Source organism: Molossus molossus, unplaced genomic scaffold, assembly GCF_014108415.1.
Source record: "Molossus molossus isolate mMolMol1 unplaced genomic scaffold, mMolMol1.p scaffold_m16_p_16, whole genome shotgun sequence".
Taxonomy (NCBI): Eukaryota; Metazoa; Chordata; class Mammalia; order Chiroptera; family Molossidae; genus Molossus; species Molossus molossus.
Window position 1 is genome coordinate 41567327 of NW_023425351.1, and position 26196 is coordinate 41593522.

The window sequence follows — 26196 nt, forward strand, 5'->3', positions numbered from 1 at the left end:
AGACATTTTAGGTGAAAAAAGCATGGAGCTGAATGGTTTTTATAGTATATTACCATTGATATATTTTGTGTGTGTGTGTGTGTGTAAGAGAGAGATACACACACACATATGTACTCTTTTGTAATGCTTGAGTTTTGTTCCATGTGCATGTATTATTTTATAGAAAAAAATGTGAGATAAAGGATAGAAACAAAATTTAGAAAGCATTGTGGTGAGAAAGTTCAGTATGGTGACAAGTGAAAAATAAAGGAAGAAACTGGGGTTTTTGTAGCAAAAAAGACTTGAGGTACTATACCATTCCAACACCACAGTGACCGTCACCTCGTTTAAGATTTCTGTGACCTCTGCCTGCCCCAGGAAGGAAAGGACACAGGAGAAGCTGCCACTCAGCATTTCTCTCAGGGTCGCTGTGTGATTACTTAGTAAAGATCTAGAGTTTGGGGTCAGACAGATCTGGATTTCAATCCCCATTCATACGTGTGTGTGAATTTGGACAGATTAACTTCTCTGCATCTCAGTTTTTTCATCTATGAGGAATCAATAAGATCATATATTTAAAGGTGCTTAGTCCAGTGCTGGCACATTCTGAGTGCTTGACCAATGACAGCTACCGTCATCCATGGTGGGGTATCAGGGGAGAGGTGTAGAGGCCCAGCTGCTGGGTAGGATTGTTGTAAAGATGTACACAACCGGGGAGCTGCACTAGATGACCTTTAAAGGTCTTATTCAACCCTGAAATTCTAGAACTAGGTGAAAAGTAAGTCCTGAAAGCAAATCAATGGACTTAACTACCCCAAAGAAAATGCCCAAGGAAAGTTGGAATGACCCTCCTGCAAAGAGGTAGCCAACAAGCAGGACTGCATCCTTCCTGGATCTGACAGCAGAAGCCTGGCACCTCTCATCCTGATGCCCTTCACTCCACCTAGCGTTCTCCTGGAGAAGCCTTCTGTGCCCCTCTGTACGGGGAGCCTGCTGGTTTTGTTCTGCAAGAAGAGGAGAAAACAGACTCATGGCTAGAAAGTCATTCCAGGATTTCTGACATCTGCCAGAGGTCCACACGCACTCTACCTGAGTGGTTGTTTGGTTGGTTGGTTGGTTTTTTTGGTTGATTCAGGAACAGGCTGTGAATGTAAATGAAGCTCTGAATTGGCCTTTTCCTCTTTCACTAATAACGAATCAATAAGTTGAGTAATGAGGACAAGCACTTAATGGAGAAAGAGAGGAACCAACCCCCCAACGCACATGTGTGCCTGCACACACACACACAATTACTCAGTATGTTATTCAGGCCAGGCATAGAACTATTTTTGCACGAGTGTGCCTTTACTCGCTTGTATTGTTGTACTTCACATTCAAAGATTAGACAGCTGCTTGATATATAAAAGAGAGTGTTATGAGATCATCCATTTGGGATCTGTAAATGTCTTAGGCAGCCCTAAGTAACAAAAAAAAATCTCTCCACACCCAGATTGCTTAAGTATTTGCATAAAGCTTTTACTGTCAACCATCTGAGTTGCCTGGAAAGCTTTTGGGTAGATACAGAATTCACAGTGATAATTCATTCTTAAGTTTTAATAGGTCAGTAGGGTGTGCTACCTAATGGACAGCACCTCCTTTATTCTGTCAACAGGCATTTATTGAATACCTGAGGTGTGCCAGGTTTGGGGGTACGGAAATGAATGAGATTTGGCCTGATGTGGAGGAGCTGGCAGGCCAGGTGAGGAGACATGATCAGCTACTGCACAGTGCACTGGATGATAAGTGACTTGGTGTCAGGATTTCATCCTGGTCACTGTTGCAGTCTTGCTGCGCCTACTGCCCTGCATGGAGCACATGCTCAATAAGCAGATTTTTAAAAATAAATTTGGAGTGCGAGGGGTACACAGAGAGTAACTAATACAAGCTGGGTTACTGTGAAGTCCCCTGGAAAAGGTGATGGCTGAGCTGAATTTTAAGAATTTCCTTCTTTGCCCTGGCTGGTTTGGCTCAGAGCTTAGAGCATCTGCCCACGGACCAAAGAGTCGCGGGTTTGTTTCCATCCAAGGGCCTGCAAGTACCTTGGCTGTGGTTTGTCCCTGCTCCTGGTCAGAGTTGTGCGGGCAGGCGACCAGTCGATGTGTCCCTCTCACATCAATGTTTCTCTCTCTCCCTTCCTCCCCTCCACTCTATCTAAAATAAATGGAAAAAATATTGAGTGAGGATTAAAAAAAAAAAAAGAATTTCCTTCTTTGTTGTCTGTCAGAATGCCAGCACTGGGGTGATGTCACCCTCCTGGAGTAAAGTTACAGGGATCTTGTGGGTGCTGTCAGACTCTTCAGCGCACTTTACACACAGTCCTTCCCAGACTGGCTGTCAGTGGCCCAGGTAGCGTGCACTTGGTTCCCTAGACAATTTATGCCTCTACTGTGCGTCTCTCCCAACACCTCCTGTCTGTATGTTATCGAAAGAACAAAGGTGCTTCTCCAAAGTGGTGATGCCTCCAATTGAAGCATAATTTTCTTATTCTTGTGCATAAATAAATTTTTTAAAGCATTTATCTATCTCAATTTTCCTTTCATTTTTATAGGATGCTCCGAAGGCCCAATTGATCTGGTCTTTGTGATCGATGGATCAAAGAGCCTCGGAGAAGATAATTTTGAGATTGTGAAGCAGTTCGTCACTGGAATTATAAATTCCTTGCTGATTTCCCCCAAAGCTGCTCGAGTGGGGCTGCTCCAGTATTCCACGCAGGTCCGCACAGAGTTCACCCTGAGAAACTTCAGCTCGGCCAAGGACATGAAGAAGGCCGTGGCCCACATGAAATACATGGGCAAGGGCTCTATGACTGGGCTGGCCCTGAAACACATGTTTGAGAGAAGTTTTACCCAAGCAGAAGGGGCCAGGCCTCTCTCGGCACGGGTGCCCCGCGTGGCCATCGTGTTCACAGACGGACGGGCTCAGGACGACGTCTCCGAGTGGGCCAGTAAAGCCAAGGCCAATGGTAATATGGGATGGAGGTGGGCCTTTCACCACTCATGGTTCAGGTTGCTCAGAGTGAGTTTCTTTGAGCACAGAAAGGCCCCTAACCGCTGTTAGACACCTTTACTGAACTGCCATCTAGCGGCTTTGCAGGGAGTTACGGGACAGGAAGGATGCAAGTGTTGCAGACCAGGCGATTGACTGCAGACACAGACCACACCTGAGTCATCTCTGCACCTCATCAGCCAGTGTGTGGTCTCCAGTGGAGAGCGTCAATCCTGCAAGTGCTATTTACCACAGATAAACACACAACAGTCCCCGAACACTGGTAAAAATAGACCCCTGGTGGGATGAACTTTTACTGATACCTTTTAAAAAACCAATACTGCAAGTGAACACTGAAAGCACAACAGCCTTAGGAGAGCAAGTATTCTTGTGTTTGCAAGAGGCAGAAGTTGGCTGCTGAGAAAAGCAAACTGTTGGAGGAGATTGTGACTCTAAGCTCTCGTTGTTCAATAGAATTCACCTCTTCCCTGAGGTCGCCTTGTATATAGTGCAGGAGAGACTAGGGTACGTTAGTAGGTAGATGTTAAGGGTGGCAGAGGACTATGGCCCTTGGGAGAGAAAACCCAAAAGCTAGGATGGTTGATAGAAAGAGCTTAAGGCAGAGTGTCTGGATTCCTTGGGGAGAGGAGAACACTTGAGGTTGTGAAGCAGCTTGCTTAAAAGCCACTTTCTTTAGGAACTTGTAGAGAGCACATTGCTTTAGCGGGTCCTACAAGTCAGGAAAGGATACGCACCGGCCAGGGCTTCATCCAGGACTGTCTGAACCCAGTGCCGGGCACGTAGTTCTTGCGTGACTGCACTGAGTGAATGAGCAAAGGAGGGAAGGTGCTAGCGATCCCATTCATGAACTCCGTTCCCTCCACAGAAAGGCTGGTTCGCATCAGCATCCAACACTCTTTGTGAAGGGGCCATTGTTGATACTGCTTCTCTCACTATTCACAACCTTTTTCTGAGCCCAAGAGTGGTGGCCACAAAAAAGTTTCCTGCCTCCATCACCTGGGTGGCTGCTCAGTCCAGTTCCTCTGCTTCTAGACGAGCTGGTAAAGCTCCTGTCAAACCCATAGGCCCCTACAGCCTGTACTCTTAAATGCTGGGGAAAACATCGTGTCTCCAAAGACAGTGGTTACCCCTTTTATTTGTCACACTGATATCCGCCTACCTTACTTTTCCCCAGCTCACATTTCCACATCACCCAAAGGCAGGTGGTGGGAGAAACACATGTTTATTTGGTTCTTGAACCAACAAATGTATCTGAAGTGATATCTTCTAATGAATTTAATTATTCCTATAGATAGCTAACACAATCTTAAAATAATAGTTATCCTTTTTAGGAAGTTGTACATAAACTCTCTGGGCTCCTAGACAAATATGCTGAACTTGGCTATTGACCTTACACAGACTTAGAACAAGGCATAACTCTTGCCCCTTGGCTTAAAGAGCCATTCTTATGTGTATTTTTAAAAATTTAGTCTAACGAATTAGCCAGAATATCAGTGCTGAAAAATGTTGACAATCAAGTAGAACTTAAGTTTTGATGCTTTACTTTCAAATAAAGATTATATGGGGAAGGCGAGCCTAATGATTTATATTGTTTAGAAAAGCTTTTGGAGCAATCTATTGCTTTTGATATCTAACGTGGATTCTTGGGTTTGTTTGTTATTTTGTGTCTTTGGGGATCCAGTGGTCTGTGGGTTCTCCTTTTTAGCTGAGCACCTCCTTACAGGGCTATGTCTTCCCAAGAGGGGCGGGCAGATTGCAGCTTCACCTCACCCCAGGCCACTTAAGGTTGCAGTCCTATACCTTTGAGAAATAGAAACTAGGTTATAAGGTCATGAAATGCCTATTTCTTAGACTTCTCCCAGAAAAGATCCCCATTCAGTGCCTCAAGATAGTGCTCTTTTCTGTTTTATCCACAAGGCTAAGTCAAGGAAAAGTTCAGATTTGTTAAATGACCTTGCCCAGAGCTGAACAACAGGTGGATGGATGGTCTAACTCCCCCACTCTCCTAGATGCCTCACCTTCCTCTCTTCGGTCCCTGTCTTTTGCTTACAGAGCCAAAATAAACATGGTGAAAAAATAAAGTGAGGTTGACATGGAAATCACACCTCTTACCTTCTAGCTGGCTTTGGGTGCAGTACACACAACTTCAAGACATACAACTTCGTGGGAACACAACTCTAACTACCTTGTTCTTTGCTCTGCACCTTAGGTATAACCATGTATGCTGTCGGGGTAGGGAAAGCCATTGAGGAAGAACTGCAAGAGATTGCCTCTAAGCCCACAGACAAGCATCTCTTCTATGCCGAAGACTTCAGCACAATGGGCGAGATAAGTGAAAAATTAAAGAAAGGCATATGTGAAGGTACTGTAGCTTATGTCTAGGAGAGATCTTAGCAAACGGGGCAGCATGAACCCTGAGTGAGAAATTATCAACCCATCCCTTCAAAATACTCAAAACAGTGCTTCCCTGGAGTGCAGGGCCAGTGACACCTGTAAACACTAAGCCCAGCAGGTGGAGGAGGGGAGAGAGAAGACAAAAGTGACAGCCAACACTGCTTGGTGCTTGCTGTGCGGAGCAGGGTAATAGTGTTTTGACACACCGGAGTATTTAATCCTTATAGAAAAACCTATAGAGATGGTTATTTAAGAAACAACCTTTGCCTGCCCGGTGTGGCTCAGTGATTGAGTGTCGACCCATGCACCAAGAGGTCCCTGGTTCGATTCCTGGTCAGGGCACATGTCCAGGTTGTGGGCCTGATCCCCAGTGGGGGGTATGCTGGAGGTGGCCAATTAATGTTCTCTCTCGTTGATGTTTGTTTTCCTACCCCTTCCTCTCTCTAAAATCAATAAAGAAAAACAAACAAACAAAAAGAAACAACCTTTATGCCCTAGCCAGTTTGGCTCAGTGGTTAGAGCATTGGTCGGCCTGTGGACCAATGAGTCTAGGGTTTGATTCCAGTCAAGGGCACATAACTCACTTGCGGTTCATCCCTGGCTCTGGTCGGGTTGCAGGAGGCAGCCAATTGATGTGTCTCGCTCACATTGATGTTTCTTTCTGTTTCTCTCTCTCTCCCTCCCTCCCTCCCACTCTATCTAATGATAAATAGAAAAATATCCTCGGGTGAGGAATAAAAAAAAGAAACAACTTTTATATAAATCAGGAGAGCTGGTACGGCATTTCAGGATATGCCTTTATTGGAGTGGAAAGGGATGGTAGTCCTATCAAGCCCACTGTTTAAAACTAAAGAATGTCTCCCTACATGGGCTACCTCTGCTTACAGGACATTCGACTGCGCTTTAGAATTTAGACTTCGTTATGCACAAGGGCCCCCTATCATTTCTCCAGCTGACTGTGCTTCTGTGAGGCATGCTGACATACAGCAGCTCTGCCCATTTCCCTTTTACTCATGTCCCAGTTTCAATCACCAATACAATCCCAGTCTAAGTGATATATCTTACTCCTCTAAGAAAAACACAGCGAGAGGAAGGGAGACCGGGAGGGAAGGCCTTTCAGAGTTCTAATATTAATAGATGATGTTTTGCCTCTAGACTGTTTCATTCAAGTTTAAAGGCCTCTGCTAATTAATGCTTGGACAACTTTAATAACTTTATCTCCCACCTTCTAGACATATTTGGGGGGCATTTTTAAATATGATGCACTTAAGGGGTCCAGGCTTCTTCCCTCAGTAGAGAACTGCCCTAGAGTGGTCTTGGATTATTCTGGTAATCAACTGCTTTTTGAATCTGTGGTGTTACCAGTAAAACCAAAATACCCTGGGTTATGGCAGGTAGGTAAGGATTGGTCTGGGACCACGTTCCTAAAGAACACGTGTGTGCATGCACACAACTGTCACTCCTTTTGGTCATCTTTCTCCTCTCAGCTCTGGAAGACTCTGGTGGAAGTCAGGACTCCCCAGCCAGGGAATTGCCAAAGAGGGTTCACCAGCCGACAGGTAAATTTTAAAAAGCCGTGTTCTCAGAACCTTTAGTGGATGCTTCCACCATGGTCCCCCCCAAGACAAAAGTTGTAAAGAAATGAAAGATTTGAATTATATTAACTGTGGCTTTTTTCCCTCAATCAGATAGGAAACATTGACTGTACACCTTAAGCCCTATCTGGTAATAGCCTCTCTAATACTTATTGCCACAGTTTTGCCCGAAGTAGTGTACCGCATGCTAGGAACAACAAGTACCCTGCTCTGACAGCTAGTGGCTTTTTATACCACAGCCGAGTTAAGCAGGTTTGACTTCGGTTTTCTCTCTCTTTACAGAATCTGAGCCAGTCACCATAAATATCCAAGACCTACTTTCCTGTTCTAATTTTGCAGTGCAACACAGATATCTGTTTGAAGAAGACAGTCTTTCACGGTCTACACAAAAACTGTTCCATTCCACCAAATCTTCAGGTAATTCCCAGTGAAATATTACTGTAGGTTAATTTGATACCATCCTCTGGCTCTCCAACAAACTCAGTTTAAAAAACGGAAAGGAAAGGAGGAAGTAGGAAATAGGATGGGGAAAAGAGAAGAACTTAAATAAAGTGAGAACTAAAAACAAAAAACTGAAGTAGTCTTCCCCCAATCCACAATAAAGGCCACTTCCGTGTTGGAAGCCCTTCCTGGGATTTACTGGCTCTGGCTGCATGGAAAAGTTGAACATTTATTTCTTTCATTGTGGTTTCCTCCATATGCTGATTAGGTCCTATTATTATGCATCTGGGAAATCTGGTGGGTTTATAGAGGTGAACACTTTCCATCTGCTTTCTCAGGAAGTCCCTTGGAAGAAAACCCCGATCAATGCAAATGTGAAAACCTTATAATGTTCCAGAACCTTGCAAATGAAGAAGTAAGAAAATTAACACAACGCTATATCCTTTTCTAGTATTGCGCTTCTTTATGAAATGCAAAGACTAATCGAAACGTCACAAGTACTTTATGTGGGTATGTACCAAATGAAGTCACGTTCATAAGGTCAAGAATAGTGAACTCCAGGAGAGGCTTTTTTTGTAAGCAGCCCGATAGGTGTTTGAGAGCCAAGGCAAGCTGTGCTTAGTGGCAAGGGTCAAACACTTAGTTGCTGACTGCTGTTCTAGAGGGTTTAACAATAAGGCCGGCCAGCCAGTCAAGTGTGCAAAGGAAAGGAACAGACATATTTAATTAACTCCCTGTCTGCTAGGGGAAAATGGAAGATATGTACTGATCTGAAGTATACCAAAGGTACAGTATTAGGAGCAAAGGATGTAGAATGAAGAGGCTTCAAACTCCATCTAAATGCCAAACGTTTCCTTTGGCCCCAACCCACATTGTAGCCACATTTGGTCAGTGTTTAGTTTCTAGAGGACTGGGGTTGGTTTTTTGTTTTGGGTTTGGCAGCAAAGATCTTTTATATCAGCACTCTATGATGAAACATTCCACCAAGGGAACAGCGGGATCCAATGATTCATTAAAACAATATTATACATAAAAGCAATGCTTTGGGATAATGGAGAAAGGAAGATTTAGCACTTTTACACACTGAACAGCCTGCCAACTGCTCTGAACTTATTAGTCAGTTTACTAAAGCTGGCTTGTATCTATCTCAACACGGATCAATCAACTAGGAAATACATAGTTTAATTCAGAACTATCTATGTGCCAATGGGTTTATATAACCAGGAACAGCATATAGCAGTTCCTTTCCTGAAAACTGGAACTATGGCCCCCTAAAAAAATAATCTGGAAGGTAACACAGGTGATGAATCTGGGCTCTCTTCTGCCACCAACGGGGTGGGTGGAGGGTATTACAGTTTATAGGGAGGAAGACAAATGCTTATTCCAACGCACCTCTCCCTCTTCCTTTTCCCACTCTGAGGGTCTGTTTCACAAGAGACTAAGGGAGTTACATATAAAAGAGCATGTCAGCAGTCTTCAAGATTGCTACCCTTTGGCCTTATCTGGCATCATAAGTGAAAACTCCCCATCTCTCTCCTGATTTCATATCTTACTTTCCAAGACCTAACCCTTGTTTTTTTCTCTTTACCACATTAGCAACATTATCAATTCTGGCTCAAAGAGGTGTGCTGAGGCAAACTAATTTATAAGCAACAGAGGTGTGATCTGAAATTAGAAAGTAAAAAGAATTTGAACTGAGTTATCCCGCTTTGATGTTTAACTCCAAAAAAGATTTATAGGCTTGGTAGAACGTGTTAAATAGTTACTATAAACTTACAAGTCAGGGTTTTAAAATACTTAACAGAAATGGGGGGGGAAAGCCTTATATTTTTTAGGACAAATTTTTATGTAGGCAAATCAAGTTATATTTAAATGTAAACAAAAATAGGCAATTGGGATTCCTCTTCCTTAATTTGATATACTAGAAGAAATGATACAGAGGATGGAAGCCCTGGAAAACCGCCTGAGATACAGATGAAGACTGGAAGTACTCCGTATTTGTGTGCCATTGGATCAAGGGTTACAATGAAAGCAGTTCACAGCCCGAGCTCAGGCTATGCTAATTCTGTAAGGTCATCAAGTAAACATAATTGGCACTGAGAAAGCTGGTTTGCTTTGGCACAAAGGCAAAAAAGTAGACACTATCTTGTATAAACTTAAGGAGATAAAGAATCCTAAAATGAATTTTCCATGTGAGAACAAAGAAGCTACGCAAGATAATCTGTAACATACTGTGGACATGATTTGCTTTTGCCATGTCCTGCCTTAGAGTGTTGCAATCACATTTGACTACAGAGTAAAGTTTGCACGGTCTTACTTCTGTAGAACACTGGCCATAGGAGAAGCTATTTTTTTTGTAGTGGACTTTACCTTGATATATGTATATGGATGTATGCATAAAATCATAGGACACATACTTGTGTAACAAGTTGGGTTTTTTAAAATACAGTATTAAAATTCATTTCAGAGAATGGTATTCTGTGTAAAATTCTTAATTTAACTTTAAATGCAAGGTATGTAAACTTGAGATATGGCCAATATGCATATGAAAAAAATGTTGAATCTTACTGGTAATCAGGAAAACGCAGGTTCAAACAGCAGCTTGTCAAAAATGAGTATGTCTGTCTGTAACATGTGTTGGTAGGAATGTGGCAATCTGGGGCTCTTGCACACTGCTAGTGAAAATGCAAATGTTGCGAGTTTCTCAAAGTAACAAATTAGAAATAACCTAATCATCAGAAGGGTAACCGATAAAGTGTGGCACAATCCATAACTCAGAAATAATATACAGCATTTAAAAGGAAGAGAAGACATTACATCTACATGTATACATGGTTAAACTAAAAAACAAAGTTGAATTTAAACAATAAAGTGTGTTTAGAGTATCATTTCTGTAAATTTAAAGAAAACTCACAAACATTACTATATAAGAAATGTTCTGGAAGGATATGCACAATAGCAGTTGTCCCTGGGAAATGAGGAAGTGGGAATAGGGACAAGGACAAAGGAGACTTCAGGTGTGTCAGGTCAAGGCATCTAGAGCAGCAAACCTCAGATGGCAACTTCACTATGAAATGAAGACACCCAGATGTCATCCTCCCATGGATTTTGGAGGACAGATGATGACTTACAAACAAAATACTTTGAATAAACTTATGTTTAAATATTTCAAGACAAGCATTTCCATCAGAATGTCCTCCCAAAGGGCAATGTTACAGTAGGAAGAACATCTAGGCCTCACATCATATCTGAAAATATTCTTTCCAAGTATAAAAGGTATGATTCAAAGTCTAAAACCCTTAGTTTATATTTATAGTCATCCACTTGGTCCAGAAAACAAAATATCATTAGGAAGGATCGACTTGGGTTGGCATTACCTTTCAAGACGTAACTGGCTCTATTCTACTTCATGTTCTGTTGAGTTCTGGCTCCCACTAGTGGCTCTAGACTGCCCTGGCTCCCATTTTTTTAAGCTATTAAACACATTTCATTAAGAGGATTTTCAACTTTTTCCTATGTGGTGAGGAAAGTGCCTCACAAGAAACAAAGGACTCCAACCAATTCATCAAATTTACAGATTAATCCAAGATATTTAACTTGAAGATTATCTAAAACTGGAAAATTTTCTCCATTTCCCTTATCTGTATGTATCATGTTCAATTCTGCACTCCAGTTTCATTATTTATTGTGACCTTTGCAAGCCCTAATTGTATTTTCTTATTGGATTGTCAAGAGGATCAAATGGGTTAAGATTACAACACATTTTAAATGCTCATTAGCTCTTATTTTTATTCAGCAGTAAAGAGTATCTGACACAAAGATGGTGCCACGTAAGTGTATGTTGAGTGAATTAATTCTTTGATTACCTTATCTGAGTCAAGCACTTGGGCAGATTCCCACCCCTAAATTATCTTCTGAAGCAAACAGGTAGAAGATAGTACATTAAATAATGGTTAATGTACAAGACGTTCAAGATCTGCTACCAACAAGATGAAGATAAAATTTTGGACTAAAAAGCCACAAGCATATCAATGAGAATTAAGTAACTGTTTAAGCCCTGAAAGTCATCATTCATTCTGGTTTTTTGAATTTTTATTATGTACCAGTCACATAATAAATGGTAAAAAGTTGAAAATGTTAAGTCCCCGTGCTCTGAGACCTCAGTTTAATGAGAGACAAATGTGATTAATGCCATAAATGAGGTTCTATGCTATGGTAACTCAGAGGCACCCAATCTAGACTGGAAGAGGATGCTGAGGTAACCTGAAAGAGGGGAAGGAAACCAGATGTTTCTGCAACCACAGAGAACAGTAAATCTAAATTGGAAATGAAGAACTGCACAAGAGATTGTTTTCCATGAACCAGATGACCATCTTCCAGAATGTCCAACTAACTACAATGACGATCAGCCTCAAGTTTGGTTTCTTCTTTACCTTTTGCTCCTGCTACCATACCATAAGGATTACAAGTAACACTCAAAATTCAACCTTTTCTTTGGGATATCTTCTTTTAGTCTCTCAGCATAGGTATGGATTAAATTTAATAGGCTGGAACTTCCTTCCCATACATACTAGAGCGTTCCAGCCAAACATTACCCTTATTATAATAAGAAGTGAACATTTAAACATATTACCTTTGACCTTCCCAGATCTTGGCATTTTTAAATTCTGGCAACACTTGAATGGCATTTCATCACAGCTGCCTCAGACCAAAATTAGGTGTTTTCTGTCTACTGCTTTAAACTTTTTCTTGAACTTTAAAATCCTTTCTTGCTAAAAACAATGGTGAGTACACAAGCACATATAAAAAGGTAAAAGCCAGATGATCTTATAGCATATTATCACCACCTAGGAGAATACCCTAGGAATCAAAGTATTTTCTAAAATCCTTAATTTAAAAATGCCTCCAGCTCGGGTCATGCAACAGAACCACTGCAAAGAAATGGTACCCTGGCACCTACAATACTGTATTCTTCAGGTCACCACCCCTTAAGAAATTAATTTGGAACTAGTCAACCCAGAGGAACAAATAACCTAACTAGCTGCAAGTTCAAGCTAAGAGGAGAAATTGACGAAGTAGGTAGAAAAGTACATAAACTTCCTTAACTAAAAGAACAGACTAATAACATTAAACCAGCAGTATGCCAAGCAATTCTTATCAAGGATCAAGATTTCAAACATTTTACACCACCTTGGGCACGCCAGTTTAGATATGCAAATATGAGCACATTAGGACATTTACAAATTTTTATGTAACTCTTGTGGCTCTTACACAAGAGATGCTACTTTGAAATTGTGGGATGACACTTGTTAATGACATAGAAAACCAGGAATAAGAAATGTCCTGCAGTATCCACAGCCCTCCACAATAAAGAATCATCCCCTTGAAATGTCAGTAGTGCTCCCAAATTGAGAAATACTGAGTTAACTTAACAACCAGTAAGAAAACTAGTTCCTAACAGCTTATCTTCAAACTATATCCAAACTCAGATTAACTTCAGACACAAAAATCATTGAATGTTAGACTGAAAAAGGCCAATTCCCTCACTTGTGAAACTGGGAATTTGAACCACCCACAGCTGTCATACAACTATTATCAGAGGGAGTCTTTTGACTCCAGTTCAGTAAATACTTGACTTTCTAGATAATTAAAGGCACCCTCATCTCGTCTTCACTCATCTACCATCAAAACCTTTCTGACAGAACTGCTTGGTTCTAAACTCATGCTCATTTCTGACACTTCTGCAACCTCCCTTAGAGCCCATGCAGACTGGAGGGCGTACCTTACCAGCACCATTCAGCTCTGCAAATCAAGATGTATATAAATCAGTACCCATCCCCAATTAATTCCTCTGAATGTTTGTCCAAGGGATATTAACAGATGTGGGAAAAGGGTTGCATGGGACATACTTGGGAAATATAATACGCAGTAACAAAAGTTGGGGTGGAGGGAACATATTTCATTTAATTTTCTTTGCCATTCAGATTTGGTAGATTTAAGCTGAACTATGAATTGCAATTCTGGTTAAATTTTGGGTTTTGAACCTTGCTGCCTCTCAAACACATTCAAATATAAAATGCCACTAATGTCCTGAGATTGGAATTATGAAAATTGAGTCTCTTAAAAATCCAGTACAGGAACGGAACTCAGTGTGGAAACTGGAATTTACGGCTCTTAACCTGAAAGTCTTGTCACCACATCTAGCTACCTCATCCTCTCTAATCCTATCTTTAGAGAGTGTACTGAAACAGAGAGAGATAAAAATAACCAAAAATGAATGCAGTTTTTAAACCAAGTTCTGGCCAGTTTTATTAAAGAAAATTTTGCATGATTTACTTTTCACCAGTCTGTTCTGGCATGCTTCTAATGATATCAGAATCACCTGGAAAATAAAACAGTAATAATTTTACAATTCATTTAATGGCAACTGATAATCATGAAATTAGCTGTAGTTATCGTTAAGTTATTGTAGCTGTGCTGTCATTTCCTGAGGTTGATCAAAGTCACCTAGAGTGACTTAAGATGCATCATATAAATCAAGATTTGATTTATCACCAGCATTTATAAAACCAGACCTAGGGCAAGAACTAGGTTTGGGGACACATGCATGGTCTTAATATAGCGAATGTTTAGCCTGCCCTGATCACTACAAAATCAGAACAGCGAGAATATTCGCAGTATTTTATGAATTATAAATTCCTAAGTTCAAAACAACATGTGTACAGTTGACCCTTGAACAACTCATGGATTAAGGGTGCTGACCCGTGTATAACTTAAGTCAGCTTTATGGATTGAAAATACTGTCTTTGTTCTGTAGTTGTCATGGATGCGAAACCCACTGAAAGAAATCTGTATATGTGACCTATGGAGTTCAAACCTGTGTTGTTCAAGAGTTAACTTCTTTCAACCAATTTTACCTCTCTGTTTAAGCAGCCAGTAAAGATTACATTCCTCTATTCATCTGATTATTCTCCCTTTCCTAGTTTCATCTTTTACCAAGGTCCTAAATCATTATTTGAGAGAGCAAATGAAATACACAATCTCAAAATAAAAATAACTTATAACAAAACCAAAGTACTGACATTCATTATCAATTCTCTGTGAAATTGGTATCCCTTAATATATCCAAATTCTCACCATCTCAACTCTGGAACCAAAGATATTTGTATAGCAAGCACTTGTATTACATTATAAAGGGGAAAAAATATGATTTAAAAAGCATACCTGGGTCAATGATAGCCAGTGTGCATACTCTGTAGTATTTTCCACACGCTGTGCCCAATTCAATATTATTGCCACTGTAGTGATGGACACCAGTCTTTGCCAACATGGCATAGTACTCTATTTCAGATTTCCTTTGGGAACCAAAAAAGGGCAAATAAATGCCATACCAAGTAACTGACAAAGTATTTACTACCTCTCATTAGTTTTAATGTTGGTAAGGCCTTCCAACAATAAAGCCAATCATCATTTTTTTGTTATTACTCTTCAACTATTATGATATCTATCGGCCAATATAAACCATCCTTTCCTTGGATCCCAGCAGTAAAAATCTAATGAATACCTACGTTTAAGATGGTACCTATGCTCAAGGAGAAGAGGGTAGAGTGCAAAATCAAAGCATTATTTACTTAGCATTTACTGCATGCCAGACACTTTACACAATTCCCACAACCTTTAATTTTTTTGTACTCCATTTATTTTAAACTAATGAAGAAACTGAGGTACAGAATAGTACGAGGATTCAGAATTTAAACCCGTGTTGCCTTTAAAAGACGGTCAGTCCATTTCCATCACTCTTTGATGCTGAGTCCTAGATCAGGAGGGACAGTTCTTACCCAGAATTAACATTTGTAGCAATTAAGTAGGTATTAATGGTTATACAAATTTGAGGGGCATTCTAACAGAACTTTGCTCCTACTCAAAGTGTGGAACCACAGACCAGCACTAGTGTCATAAGGTGACTGTTAGAAATTTTTCATATCAGGCCCCATTCCAGACCCCAAATCAGAATCTGCATTCACTCATGTGACTATGTGCACATTCACATTTGAGAAGCACTGCTAGACGGCAGGCTTGAAAGCAATGTTTGAAACCAAGCTATGGGATGGACGAAAGAGCACTTGGGAAGCACAGACAACCTCTACAATGCTCTAAGGTTATGCATCATCATCAAAAATCAGTGTGGATAGGGGATTAATCATGGCTTAGTTTCTTATTTACAGTACCCACTAAGTTCAATTTTAAAACAGTCGTGTAAAAACTTTGGCTAAGAAATGACATAGTAAGATGAATTAGGTGATTTTATGATAGCCTACAACTCCATTTGTCAGCCTGAACTTTTCTTTTTTTTTTTTTTGGTATGTGCCTCTAGCGCCGGCAGAACCCGGGACCCTCTGGTCCGCAGGCTGACACCCCAACCGCTGAGCCAAACTCAGGGCGTGAACTTTTCTTATCTAGCTTTTCTACACTAAAACTAGTTCCTACAGTGAAGCACTTTTAAAGCATCTCAAAGCTAAAAGAATGACCAAAGGCTAGGACAAAACATGTAAAAAGAAAATTACGTGTATGTGCTCCCCCTCAAACTTTTGACATTGTGGTTTTTACCACTTCTGCTACGTTTCTCCCAAAAGATAAGCTTAGACAACGAGAAAACATGCTTGGGGAGGGGAGGGGGGGGGGTGGTCAAAAGCGAACATCACATTAGCAACCGTAAGTCATCCTGTCAAGTGTTCACTTGTAGAACAGATTTCACATAAAATCGAGTCTATGCTACTCATATTGCAAGTTTACACTGCACATCCGCCAGGACGACTGTGCCGTGGGCGACCGCACTTCGGGCTCTTCCCGGTACCTCAAGGCTGGACAGTTGTTGGCGAGGATGACCAGCTTCCCTTTGCCTTGTCTGATCATCTTCAGAGTCTGCTTGTACCCCAGCACGTACTTCCCACTTTTCATGACCAGTTGGAGCCTAGAGTTGATCGACTCCAGCGACTTTTTCTACAAAGCAAACATTTAACATGTATCTGAAGGCCTTGTTTGTAACCGCCTCAAAACTGGACCCAGCTTTCTAAAAGGAGAAACCACTAATAACATCTCCCAAGGCGAGGGTCCTAAGGCAGCGAAGGGCCTTCTCGGGTTTCTTTGGGACCCTCGAAGTGCCACCGGGCAAGCTGTCTCCCCAGGGTGCTCAGATCTGCCCGCCCTGAGCTCTCCACGTGAATCGGCTTCCTGCCCGGCCCTCTTCACTCACCGTCTTCTTCGCGGCCACCATTTTCCTGCCTTAGCAGCGGGACGGTCCCCAACCTAGAACATACAGAGGACAGGACAGGAAGTTTAGGACACGGAGGCCCCAACGGCGACCCGCTGGGATCCCCGCGTGGCCCAAAGCTGCACCCGCTGAGGTGCACTCACCAAGAGCAGCTGCTAAGATGGCCGGGCAGCAAGAAAAGAAGGAGTTCCCACAATGCAAAGCTCTTCACTGCCCCGCCGGGGTCCGGGACCGGAAGCGGAAGCAAACCGCAAGCGGAAGAGGCGGGGCAAGAAGACAAGGACCGCCGGCGGTGGCTATAGGTACCGCTGCGTTGTGTGGCGGTGGTGCTGTAAGCTTAACCAAGCTGCGAGCCTTAGGCCTCGCCGTCCTACGTTACTCTTGCTTCCAGCTGCGGACTGAGGCACTGGGGGCGGTCGAGCTGGTTGGGAATTGGAGAAGCCGAGTGAAGGTGAGGCGGGAGGAGCGGTGAGAAGAGGCAGCCGCGGCTGGACCACGGTCTTAGCGGTGCTGGGCTCATCGCTGCCCGCACCCAGGGCTCTGGGAGACTTGGGAGGATAACCGTGCGCCTTGGCGCCGGGTCTACCCCCGCCGTCAGTGCCGTCAGTTCCGCTGGGGCTGAAGCCGCGGGTGCCCTCGCCCAAGTTGCTGGTTCCTCGGAGAACGGTGGCGCCTGGCGCAGGCTTCCCCAAACTCACGCTCCCCCTTTTTTGGGGGGGGGGGGCTGTTAGTGTCATCTTGTAAGCGAATTTGCACACAGAGAGGTATAGACAGATTTAATGTAAAAAATTGTTTTTGTTGAGAACACTGGACCTTAATAGAAATGCCCAGTTATGGATTGTGAGTAAAAGCAACCCTGTAGGTAAGCTATGCCGCGTGTCATCGTGCTCTGGAGAAGGTCAGGAGGAGGAGGAACCAAAAGGCTAACTGAACTGTGCCAGGAACTGTACTGCCTGGTGTGAATGAAAAAGAGTCCTGTGGAAGGTAACCTCACAGGGTGATCTGATTATAAATTCCTAGCTGGGCAGATCATGGTGGGTAGTCTGCCCAGGTCTATAAATTCTTTAGTGAAAGGTTTTAAGCCAGTCCTGTCCATTGTTCTTTTACATCTAGGTTAACACATCTCTGAAATATCAGAAGTAATACCCTTCCAAGGGGGTGTTAACCCTCAAGATCTTAACTGTCTTGTAATCCAATCACTGCCTTGCTTTCTCCAATCTTCCCTTACCTCCAATCCTTAATTTCAAATGCATGAAAGAAGCTGCAAAACTTATTCTTGGGAGCATTTGAGATCTTGCTCCCTGAATATGTCAGTTTGGCTCAAATACCACCCCCCCCTTTTTTTTTATAGAGAGAGGATGGGAGAGACACCTGATGTGAGAGAGAAACATCAATTAACTGAAGATCAAACCCGCAACCTGGGCATGTGCCCTGACCAGGAATCAAACCTGTCACCTTCCAGTGTACGGGATGATGCTCTGACCAACTGACCCACACAGGCCAGGGCTCAAATCAACTTATAAAAATCCTCTACGTGTCTGGATGTTCTTATGTTGACAACCATTTACATTATTATTTAACAGTGACAAAAATTTTTATGAGATAAGTAACGTTTTTATTTTCAAGATTCCATATCTAGTGTATTGTTGGAGCTAGGGCCGATGCGGTACCCAGGTTTATACCGAAGGTCACCTCACAATTGAAGTTTACTCAAAGATGTGCCCCACTTTGACTTGAAATTAACCAACCAAGTAGAGTTAGGTTATCATACGACTTCCTTTAACATTTAAGCATAAATTACTTAACATTGTGCAAATTCAGATATTTGCATTTCTCTATTAATTTAGTTCTAAAACATTAAGCTGTTTTTTTTGTTTTTTGTTTTTTTTTTACTAATTTTACTGATTTAAAGTTGAAGAAATAGACCTAGAGCGTCTGTGACTCTGCTACCTAGAGTGCAAGCTAGAACACCCACCTCCTCTTTTAATTTTGTGTTCTTTTCTGATCCATGTCAGTGTTTCATTTGTGGCTGTCATCCTGTCATAAACAATTGAAGCACTTTACAATTCATTGCAGGAACAATTTGGAAATGTTTAGAGTTTACCACTCACATTAGACATTCAGGTATACATTTTCCCCTCATTATCATCAAACACTCTTGTTAGACTCTTGATATTGAAAGAACTATAGCCCTGGCCAGTTTGGCTCAGCGGTTAGAGCGTCGGCCTGCGGTCCGGAGAGACCTGGGTTCGGTTCCCGCTAAGGGCACGTACTTCGGTTGCGGTTTGTCCCCGGCCCTGGTTGGTTGTGCGGGTGGCAGCCACTTGATGTGTCCCTTCACGTCGATGTTTCTCTTTCTCTCTCCCTTCCTCTCTCTCTCTCCCACTCTATCTGTACAAAAAATGGAAAAATATCCTCGGGTGAGGATAAAAAAAAGAAAAAGAAAGAAAGAACTATATAATACATCCTACCCTCAAGGGGCTAACAGTCATGTTGAGAAGACAAGACCTATAAAAAGACACTTAATATGAATAAATCTAACTGCCATGTAGAAGTATGAAATGGTTACAGACTTTTCATTGTTCACCATTTGTCAGGTCCTATATTAGGCCCTTAGGCCCTAGTCATGTAATATGCCCTCACAAACCTTGCAGATTATGCCTGGAGGAAGACATAAATAACATAATGAGTTTATTCAATTTAACAAATATATTTGACAAATTCAACATCACTCTAGGCACTATAAATATACAGAGATAAAATTTGGTGCTTGTTCCTAAAGCACCTACCATCTAGCTGGGCCTTACAGGAAGGTAATATTAAGAATAATTAACTTCACCCTGGCCAGTGTGGCTCGGTTGGAGCATTGTCCCGTACACCAAAAGGTTGCCAGTTCTATTCCTGGTTAGAGCACATGCCCAGGTTTGGGCTCGATCCTTTGTAGAGGGCTGCAGGAGGCAGCTTATCGGAATCTCACATCGATGTTTCTCTCCTAAAAAATAAAAATACAAACATTAAAAAAACAATAATTAAGGGGAGAGATAAACCAAAGAACTTATATGTGTATATGCATAACCAATGGACATAGACAACAAGGCTGTGGTGGTGGGGGGGGCAGGATCGGGAGGAGGGTGTCAATGGGGAAAAAAGGAGAAACATCTGTAACAAAAATTAATAAAATAAAAACCATTAACTTTTATATAGACTTTAATGTAATTTTCACAGATCTTAACTAATGGTTACAATAACCTCACAGGCATTATCCTTATTTTACAGAGGATGAAACTAGAGAGAAAAGTAGTTCAATAATTTAGTAGATGTTAAGACAGATCAGGGCTGAGATTTGAAGTCGAGTCCTCTGCAGGATTAATTGAGGTCGGAGGGGGTGCATTTTAGTTGGAGAAGAGCAGAAGCAGAGCTGAAGGAGTATGATCAGAGAGTGGATATCACAGTTTGGCTGGAATATGGCATTCATGGAGGGGAATGGTGAGAAAAAAATGGAACATATGTTCAAATGTTATCATTATCTAAATTTACTTTAGAGTATGCCCTGGCCGGTTTGGCTCAGCGGTTAGAGCGTCGACCTGCGGTCCGGAGAGACCCGGGTTCGGTTTCCGCTAAGGGCACGTACCTTGGTTGCAGTTTGTCCCCGGCCCTGGTTGGGTCATGTGGGTGGCAACCACTCGATGTGTCGCTTTCACGTCGATGTTTCTCTCTCTCTCTCTCCCCCTCCCACTCTATCTGAACAAAATATCGAAAAATGTCCTCGGGTGAGGATAAAAAAAAAAAAAATAGAGTAGAATTTTAAGAAACCACTTTGTGCTCAGATTTTTTTTTTCAGAGGCTTGTCTACCCAGAAATATATTTAAATCCCTGAAGACTTCATCTATGATTGAAGAGCCCTTGGGAGAAGATCCCGAAGTTTTCAGCATTAATAGAAGCAGCATGCTGATCAATGATTTCATTGTTAATGGGGCTTGAAAACAATGAAGGCACTAAAATTATCACCAAAGAGATTAACATTAGATATAAAACAGGTTGGGGACAGATTGACAATGTGGCAAAACAAGAACCTTCCCCCCATAAGGATTTTGCATAGGGACACACAGGATCACAGCAGTTTCCTCTCAGGAGTGAGATTGAAAGATGGAAGGAGGTGGGGATACACCTTATTTTATTCCATCTGTGCTATTTGACTCTTGGCCCAGCAATTCAACTTTTAGGAATCTATACTACAGAAATAGTCTCAGTTGCTCAAAAACCTGTGAACAAGGATATTTCAACATTATTTTTAAAAGCTAAACAAAAAAAATTAGAAACAACATCAGTAGCTTTTCATTCTTTTTTATTTTTATTTTTTTTATTTATTTATTTTTATTTTTTATCCTCACCCGAGGACATTTTTCCATTTTTTTTGTTCAGGTAGAGTGGGAGGGAGAGAGAGGAACATCGATGCGAAAGGAACACATCGAGTGGCTGCCACCCGCACGACCGACCAGGGCCGGGGACAAACTGCAACCGAGGTACGCGCCCTTAGCGGGATCCGAACCCGGGTCTCTCAGGACCGCAGGCCGATGCTCTAACCGCTGAGCCAAACCGGCCAGGACCCAGGTTCGGATCCCGCTAAGGGCGCGTACCTCGGTTGCAGTTTGTCCCCGGCCCTGGTCGGTCGTGCGGGTGGCAGCCACTCGATGTGTCCCTTTCACATCGATGTTTCCCTCTCTCTCTGTCTTCCTCTCTCTCCCTCCCACTCTGTACAAAAAAATGGAAAAATGTCCTCGGATGAGGATAAAAAAAATAAATAAATAAAAATAATAAATTAAAAAAAAAACCGGCCAGGGCCTTTTTTATTTTTTTAAACAATAGTTTACTGATTTTTAGAGGGGGGAAGGGAAAGAAAGAAACATTCTTCCAACCACTCTTGACCAGGAATCAAACTGGCAACTTCCTGGTGTGCAGGATGATGCCCACCCTACTGAGCCACACCAACCAGGGCAATAACTCATCATTCTTAACCAATATATATGTTTGTATATGCATGGAAAATTCAAGTCTAGAAAGCTAATTATCAAACTTTTCTCTGGAAGAAAGATGAGAAGAGTAGAAGGTAAGGAGAAGATATTTACTTTATATATTTTAGTACTGATTGAATTGTTTTACATTAAATTATTTTACAGCATGCATTAGCTGTTTTGCTAACAAAGTGGTTATTTTAAATAAATCTTGTGAAACATCAATGATATCTTAAAGCGGTATTTCTCAACATGGCTCCCAGATCACCTGATTCAGTATCACCTTGAATTCTGACTTCTGGGCCCCACCCAGGTCTGTAGAATAAATCTCTGGTTGTGGGGCCTTGGAATCTTAATAAGTAGTCTTGATGATTCTTATCAAGACTAAAATTTGAGAATTAGAAAAATAAGAATGAGCCAAATTAATTTTATAGGATTTTTTTTTTTCTTATCCTCACCCTAGGACATTTTTGCTTGAGATAGAGTGGGGGAGACAGAGAGAGAGAAACATCAACATGAGAGAGACACATTGGTCGCCACCCACACACAACCCCAACCGGGGCTGGGGACAAACCGCAACCAAGGTACGTGCCCTTAGCAGGAACCGAACCTGGGCCTCTCTGGTCCGCGGGCTGATGCTCTAACCGCTGAGCCAAACCGGCCTGGGCGAGCCAAATTAGTTTTGAGGCATGCCTTCTTAGAGATATAAACCAAAAAATGATGCCTTACAACTTTGATATTGAGCTCTATATTTTCAAAGCTTTTTGATATTCACTTCCCCCAAGGTAATCAGGATATTACCCCCATTTTAGAGAGTGAATGATTAAAGCACTAGAGGTTACTTTCCTGAGATGCTTTTCATTACATGATACCAAGTTTCTGGTCCTTAGTATATGTCCTTACTATAAAGAAAGGATTGTCCAGCTGGTGTGGCTCAGTGGTTGAGCGTTGACCCATGCACTAAGAGGTTGCCGGTTTGATTCCCGGTCAGGACACATGCCCAGGTTGTGGGCCCAAACCCCAGTGGGGGGCATGCAGGAGGTGGCCAGTCGATGTTTTCTCACATTGATGTTTCTATCTCCCTTTCACTTCCTCTCTCTCTCAAATCAATAAAGAAAAAAAAAATTTTTTTAAGAAAAGCTTAGATGCTTTCTCCCAGCAATCTTTATGTGTTTTGTACTAAAAGCCGGAGAGGCACATCACACTCATTTTCTGTAAGAATCATGACCACAAAATGCTTGAGAATTCTTCCTAGGGAATCTTAACTGATTCTGCTGTCTCTGGGACAGACTTCGGTTCTTTGTTTTTCTGTTTTATACCTGTATGTCTTTGGGCAGGCCTCAGTTTCTTCATCAATACCTCTACAATAATACTGTCCACTTGATAGTATTGTTGTGAGGATCACAATAAACATAGTGTGTAGAGCACCTAGCACAGGACCTTATACAGAACAAGTGTGTAGTGGATGTCACTTTCCTTCCCCAATCCCACTGCTGCCTCCCAAACCTCCCCATCACAGCCACCCACCCACAACTGAAGTCATACACAGCATCACAAAACCTACATGCTAGAGGAAAAAACACTTGCCATGCAAAAATGACAGTCAAATCCTTTGGCTCATGAAAGTTTTTTAAAATATAATTCATACTTGTATTTATTAAAGCAGGAGTTAGCAAACTTTTGTAAGAGGGCCAAACAGTATTTTATGCCTTTTGAGCCATATGGTCTCTGTGGCAACCACTCAGTTGTGGTATTGTAGCACAAAAGCAGCCCTAGACAATATGTAAATGAATGTGGCTGTGTTCCAATAAAACATTATTTACAAAAGCAGACAGCTGTCTGGACTTGGTCTGCAGGCCATAGTTTGCTGACCCCTGTGTTGGAAGGTTACTATTATTATTAGAAATAGCTACTTTAAGTCATACAGAGAATGTTCTTAGTCTAAAGAGATGTATGTTGATTTTACAGACGAAGTGTCATGATATCTACAACTTATTTTAAAATTCTTAAAATGTAGATAACAGGTAGAGTAAATGCAGCAAAGGGTTAACAGTTGTTAATTTTAAGTGGAGGGTATATAGGTGTTCGTTGTATTGTTCCAACTTTATGTAAGTTTTAAAATCTTAATACTAGAAAGTTGGGAGATGTATATACTTTGAGAAAGGACTCTGCAATGCCAACATTATTTTTTTCTGGATGCTAGTCTGTAGCATTTCCAAGTGATCTTGAAAGAATACAAACAGGCAAAGGTAGTAGGACAGAATTAATGTAAGCCTCTCCAGTTTTCCTTCACCAAAATCATTGCTCCAAGTTTCTGAAAACACCGGGCACCTGCTTTTTATTGTGCTTCTGGTTTTTACCTGCAGTAAAAGTGACATGCTGCAGTCCCTGTTAGAGAATATACTAACAAGTTCATCTGATACTCATTAACCCATCCCCTTATTGTTAAGCAATTAAAACAATCATATTCATTGTCATCAACTATTACTTATTCAGTGTCCAGATTGCAAAGTAGCCCATTAATAATTTGGAGCCCTGTTTATCTAACTCAGCCTTCACATTCTTAAGTCACTCCAGACATTAAGCATGCCCACGAACGGTGGAGTGAGGGAGGGACAGTGAATCCCACTGAAAAGACCCTATAAACCCAGTGAAGGTTAATGGCCTTTCAGCTAGCTACACACATACACCTGCACAAGAATTCTCAACCTTTAGAGGGCAAGAGGGAATGAAGGCTACTTATTTATCTCCACCCTTTCTGCCTCCACAATAATAAAGAATCTGAAGTACTTCTATACTCTTTTTGGTTGGCCTGGGAATGCTCCAGACTGTACTGGATTAAAAATAAACCAGAGAAACACTTTCTCCCATATTTTTAACCACTTTTCCATCAAAGGAAATTTTTTTATATGCTTGCATACAAAGAACTTCAGAGTACTTTATTCGCAATTTTACTGTGGAGGAGTAATTCCCACTTCCCACTTTTAGAAAGTAGAGTGGTGTCTATAAAGTTTGGTCTTTTGGTTATTTTATATTTCTTAGAGCCAGTTTTGTGAGTGTTAGTATAAATGGGGATCCTGGTGTCCACAAAAGTATGAAATTTTACATATTATTTTCAATAACTTGAAAAGCCTGCCATGTACTTTTATTCTTAATAAAGCTGTAATTGCACAGACTAAGACATGTGTTTTGCTTTTAACCAGAGTTAATCAATTTAATACTGCAACACTCCATGTGATACTGATCAGAAAATGTCACTGATTTCTTAGTGGAGAAATAGATAATAAAAGTTCAAATTTGTGGCAACATCAACACATGGGTATGTCAAAGAAAAATGATAAAAGGAGTCCTTGGAGGAGAAAAGATTTATAAATTACTGCCTTCCAGGTAAAACACATCAAGGTTTATTGGCCTTTAAAATCACATAATCAGTTCTGATTAGTTATTATTGAGACTATAGGAATAAGACAGGACAGATAATTGCTAAGAATGAGAGTGGTCTGGAAGAGGGAGGTAGGGGACACCTGCATTGAATATTAGTCTAGATACTTTTGTAAGCAACAGAAACAAACTAGCTCAATTAAGCAGAAAAGGAATTTATTTTATATTTCACCAAATGAACAAGCCTGGAGAGCAAGACCTCAGACATGCATATACTGGTCACGGGGGAAGCAGACACATTTATTAGTCCCTGGTTCAGAGAACACTCTGCAAACCACAGGACAGCACCCCAACCTTCAAAGGTGTTTACTCTTGGCTGGTGCCATACACTGTTTAATGTGCCATTCCAGCATTCTATAGGCTTAGCTTCTGCTAGATAGTAAGGTATATGGGAATATCGGTAAATCACATAGAAATGAACTGATTTCCATGCTTGTCTCAAAGTAAAGTTACTTGATAAGGTACAATGCTGAATGTAATGTCTTGATATCTGTGTGCTGTCTTTTAATATTTTTTCTTTATTGATTTTAGAGAGGAAGAGAGGGAGAGAGAGAGAGAGAAACATTGATGAGAGAGAACATCAACTGGCTGCCTCCTGCATGCCCCCCACTGGGATTTGGGCCCACAACCTGGGCATGTGCCCTGACCAGAAATTGAACCGGCAACTTCCTGGTGCATGGGTTGAAGCTCAACCACTGAACCACATCGGCCGGCCATGATGTCTTTTTTTTAAATCTTCACCTGAGGGTATTTTTCCATTTATCTTCAGATAGAGTGGGAGGGAGGGAGAGAGAAACATCGATGTGAGAAAGACATTGATTGGTTGCCTTCTGCGTGACCCCAACTAGAGCCAGATCAAACTGCAACCGAGGTGTGTAGTGTTGACCAGAACTGAACCCATGACTCTTTGGTCCACAGGCCAACGTTCTAACCACTGAGACAAACTGGCCAGGGCTAGCTTTGTGATTTCTTAATGACATACCATTCACTAATGGATAGTGCTGGTGAATGCATAATG

General features: G+C 41.5%; 2 protein-coding genes and 1 non-coding gene across 5 annotated transcripts in view; 1 reads left to right on the forward strand and 2 right to left on the reverse strand.

The window, feature by feature from the left end:
- Positions 1-9897, forward strand: part of MATN2 (matrilin 2) — a 153640-nt gene extending 143743 nt beyond the window's left edge. For 2 of the 3 annotated variants that reach the window (XM_036264033.1, XM_036264035.1), the window contains 6 exons: positions 2567-2980; positions 5234-5386; positions 6906-6977; positions 7296-7430; positions 7793-7891; positions 9377-9897. In XM_036264033.1, the coding sequence (XP_036119926.1) occupies positions 2567-2980; positions 5234-5386; positions 6906-6977; positions 7296-7430; positions 7793-7891; positions 9377-9432 (929 nt within the window). In that variant the 3' untranslated portion in view covers positions 9433-9897. The remainder of the gene's footprint in view (positions 1-2566; positions 2981-5233; positions 5387-6905; positions 6978-7295; positions 7431-7792; positions 7892-9376) is intronic. The other variant, XM_036264034.1, reaches the window with a different exon arrangement.
- A 3835-nt stretch (positions 9898-13732) lies between these two features.
- On the reverse strand, positions 13733-16953 carry RPL30 (ribosomal protein L30). Its single transcript, XM_036264408.1, has 5 exons — positions 16869-16953; positions 16708-16760; positions 16309-16454; positions 14679-14809; positions 13733-13836 (listed from the first exon to the last, which is right to left on the reverse strand). Exons 2-5 carry the CDS (start codon positions 16726-16728, stop codon positions 13787-13789), a joined length of 348 nt encoding a protein of 115 aa, XP_036120301.1. The 5' UTR covers positions 16729-16760; positions 16869-16953; the 3' UTR covers positions 13733-13786.
- On the reverse strand, positions 14001-14132 carry LOC118631912. Its single transcript, XR_004959914.1, has one exon. It is a non-coding gene; the product is annotated as a small nucleolar RNA SNORA72 (small nucleolar RNA).
- Positions 16954-26196: the final 9243 nt, after the last annotated feature.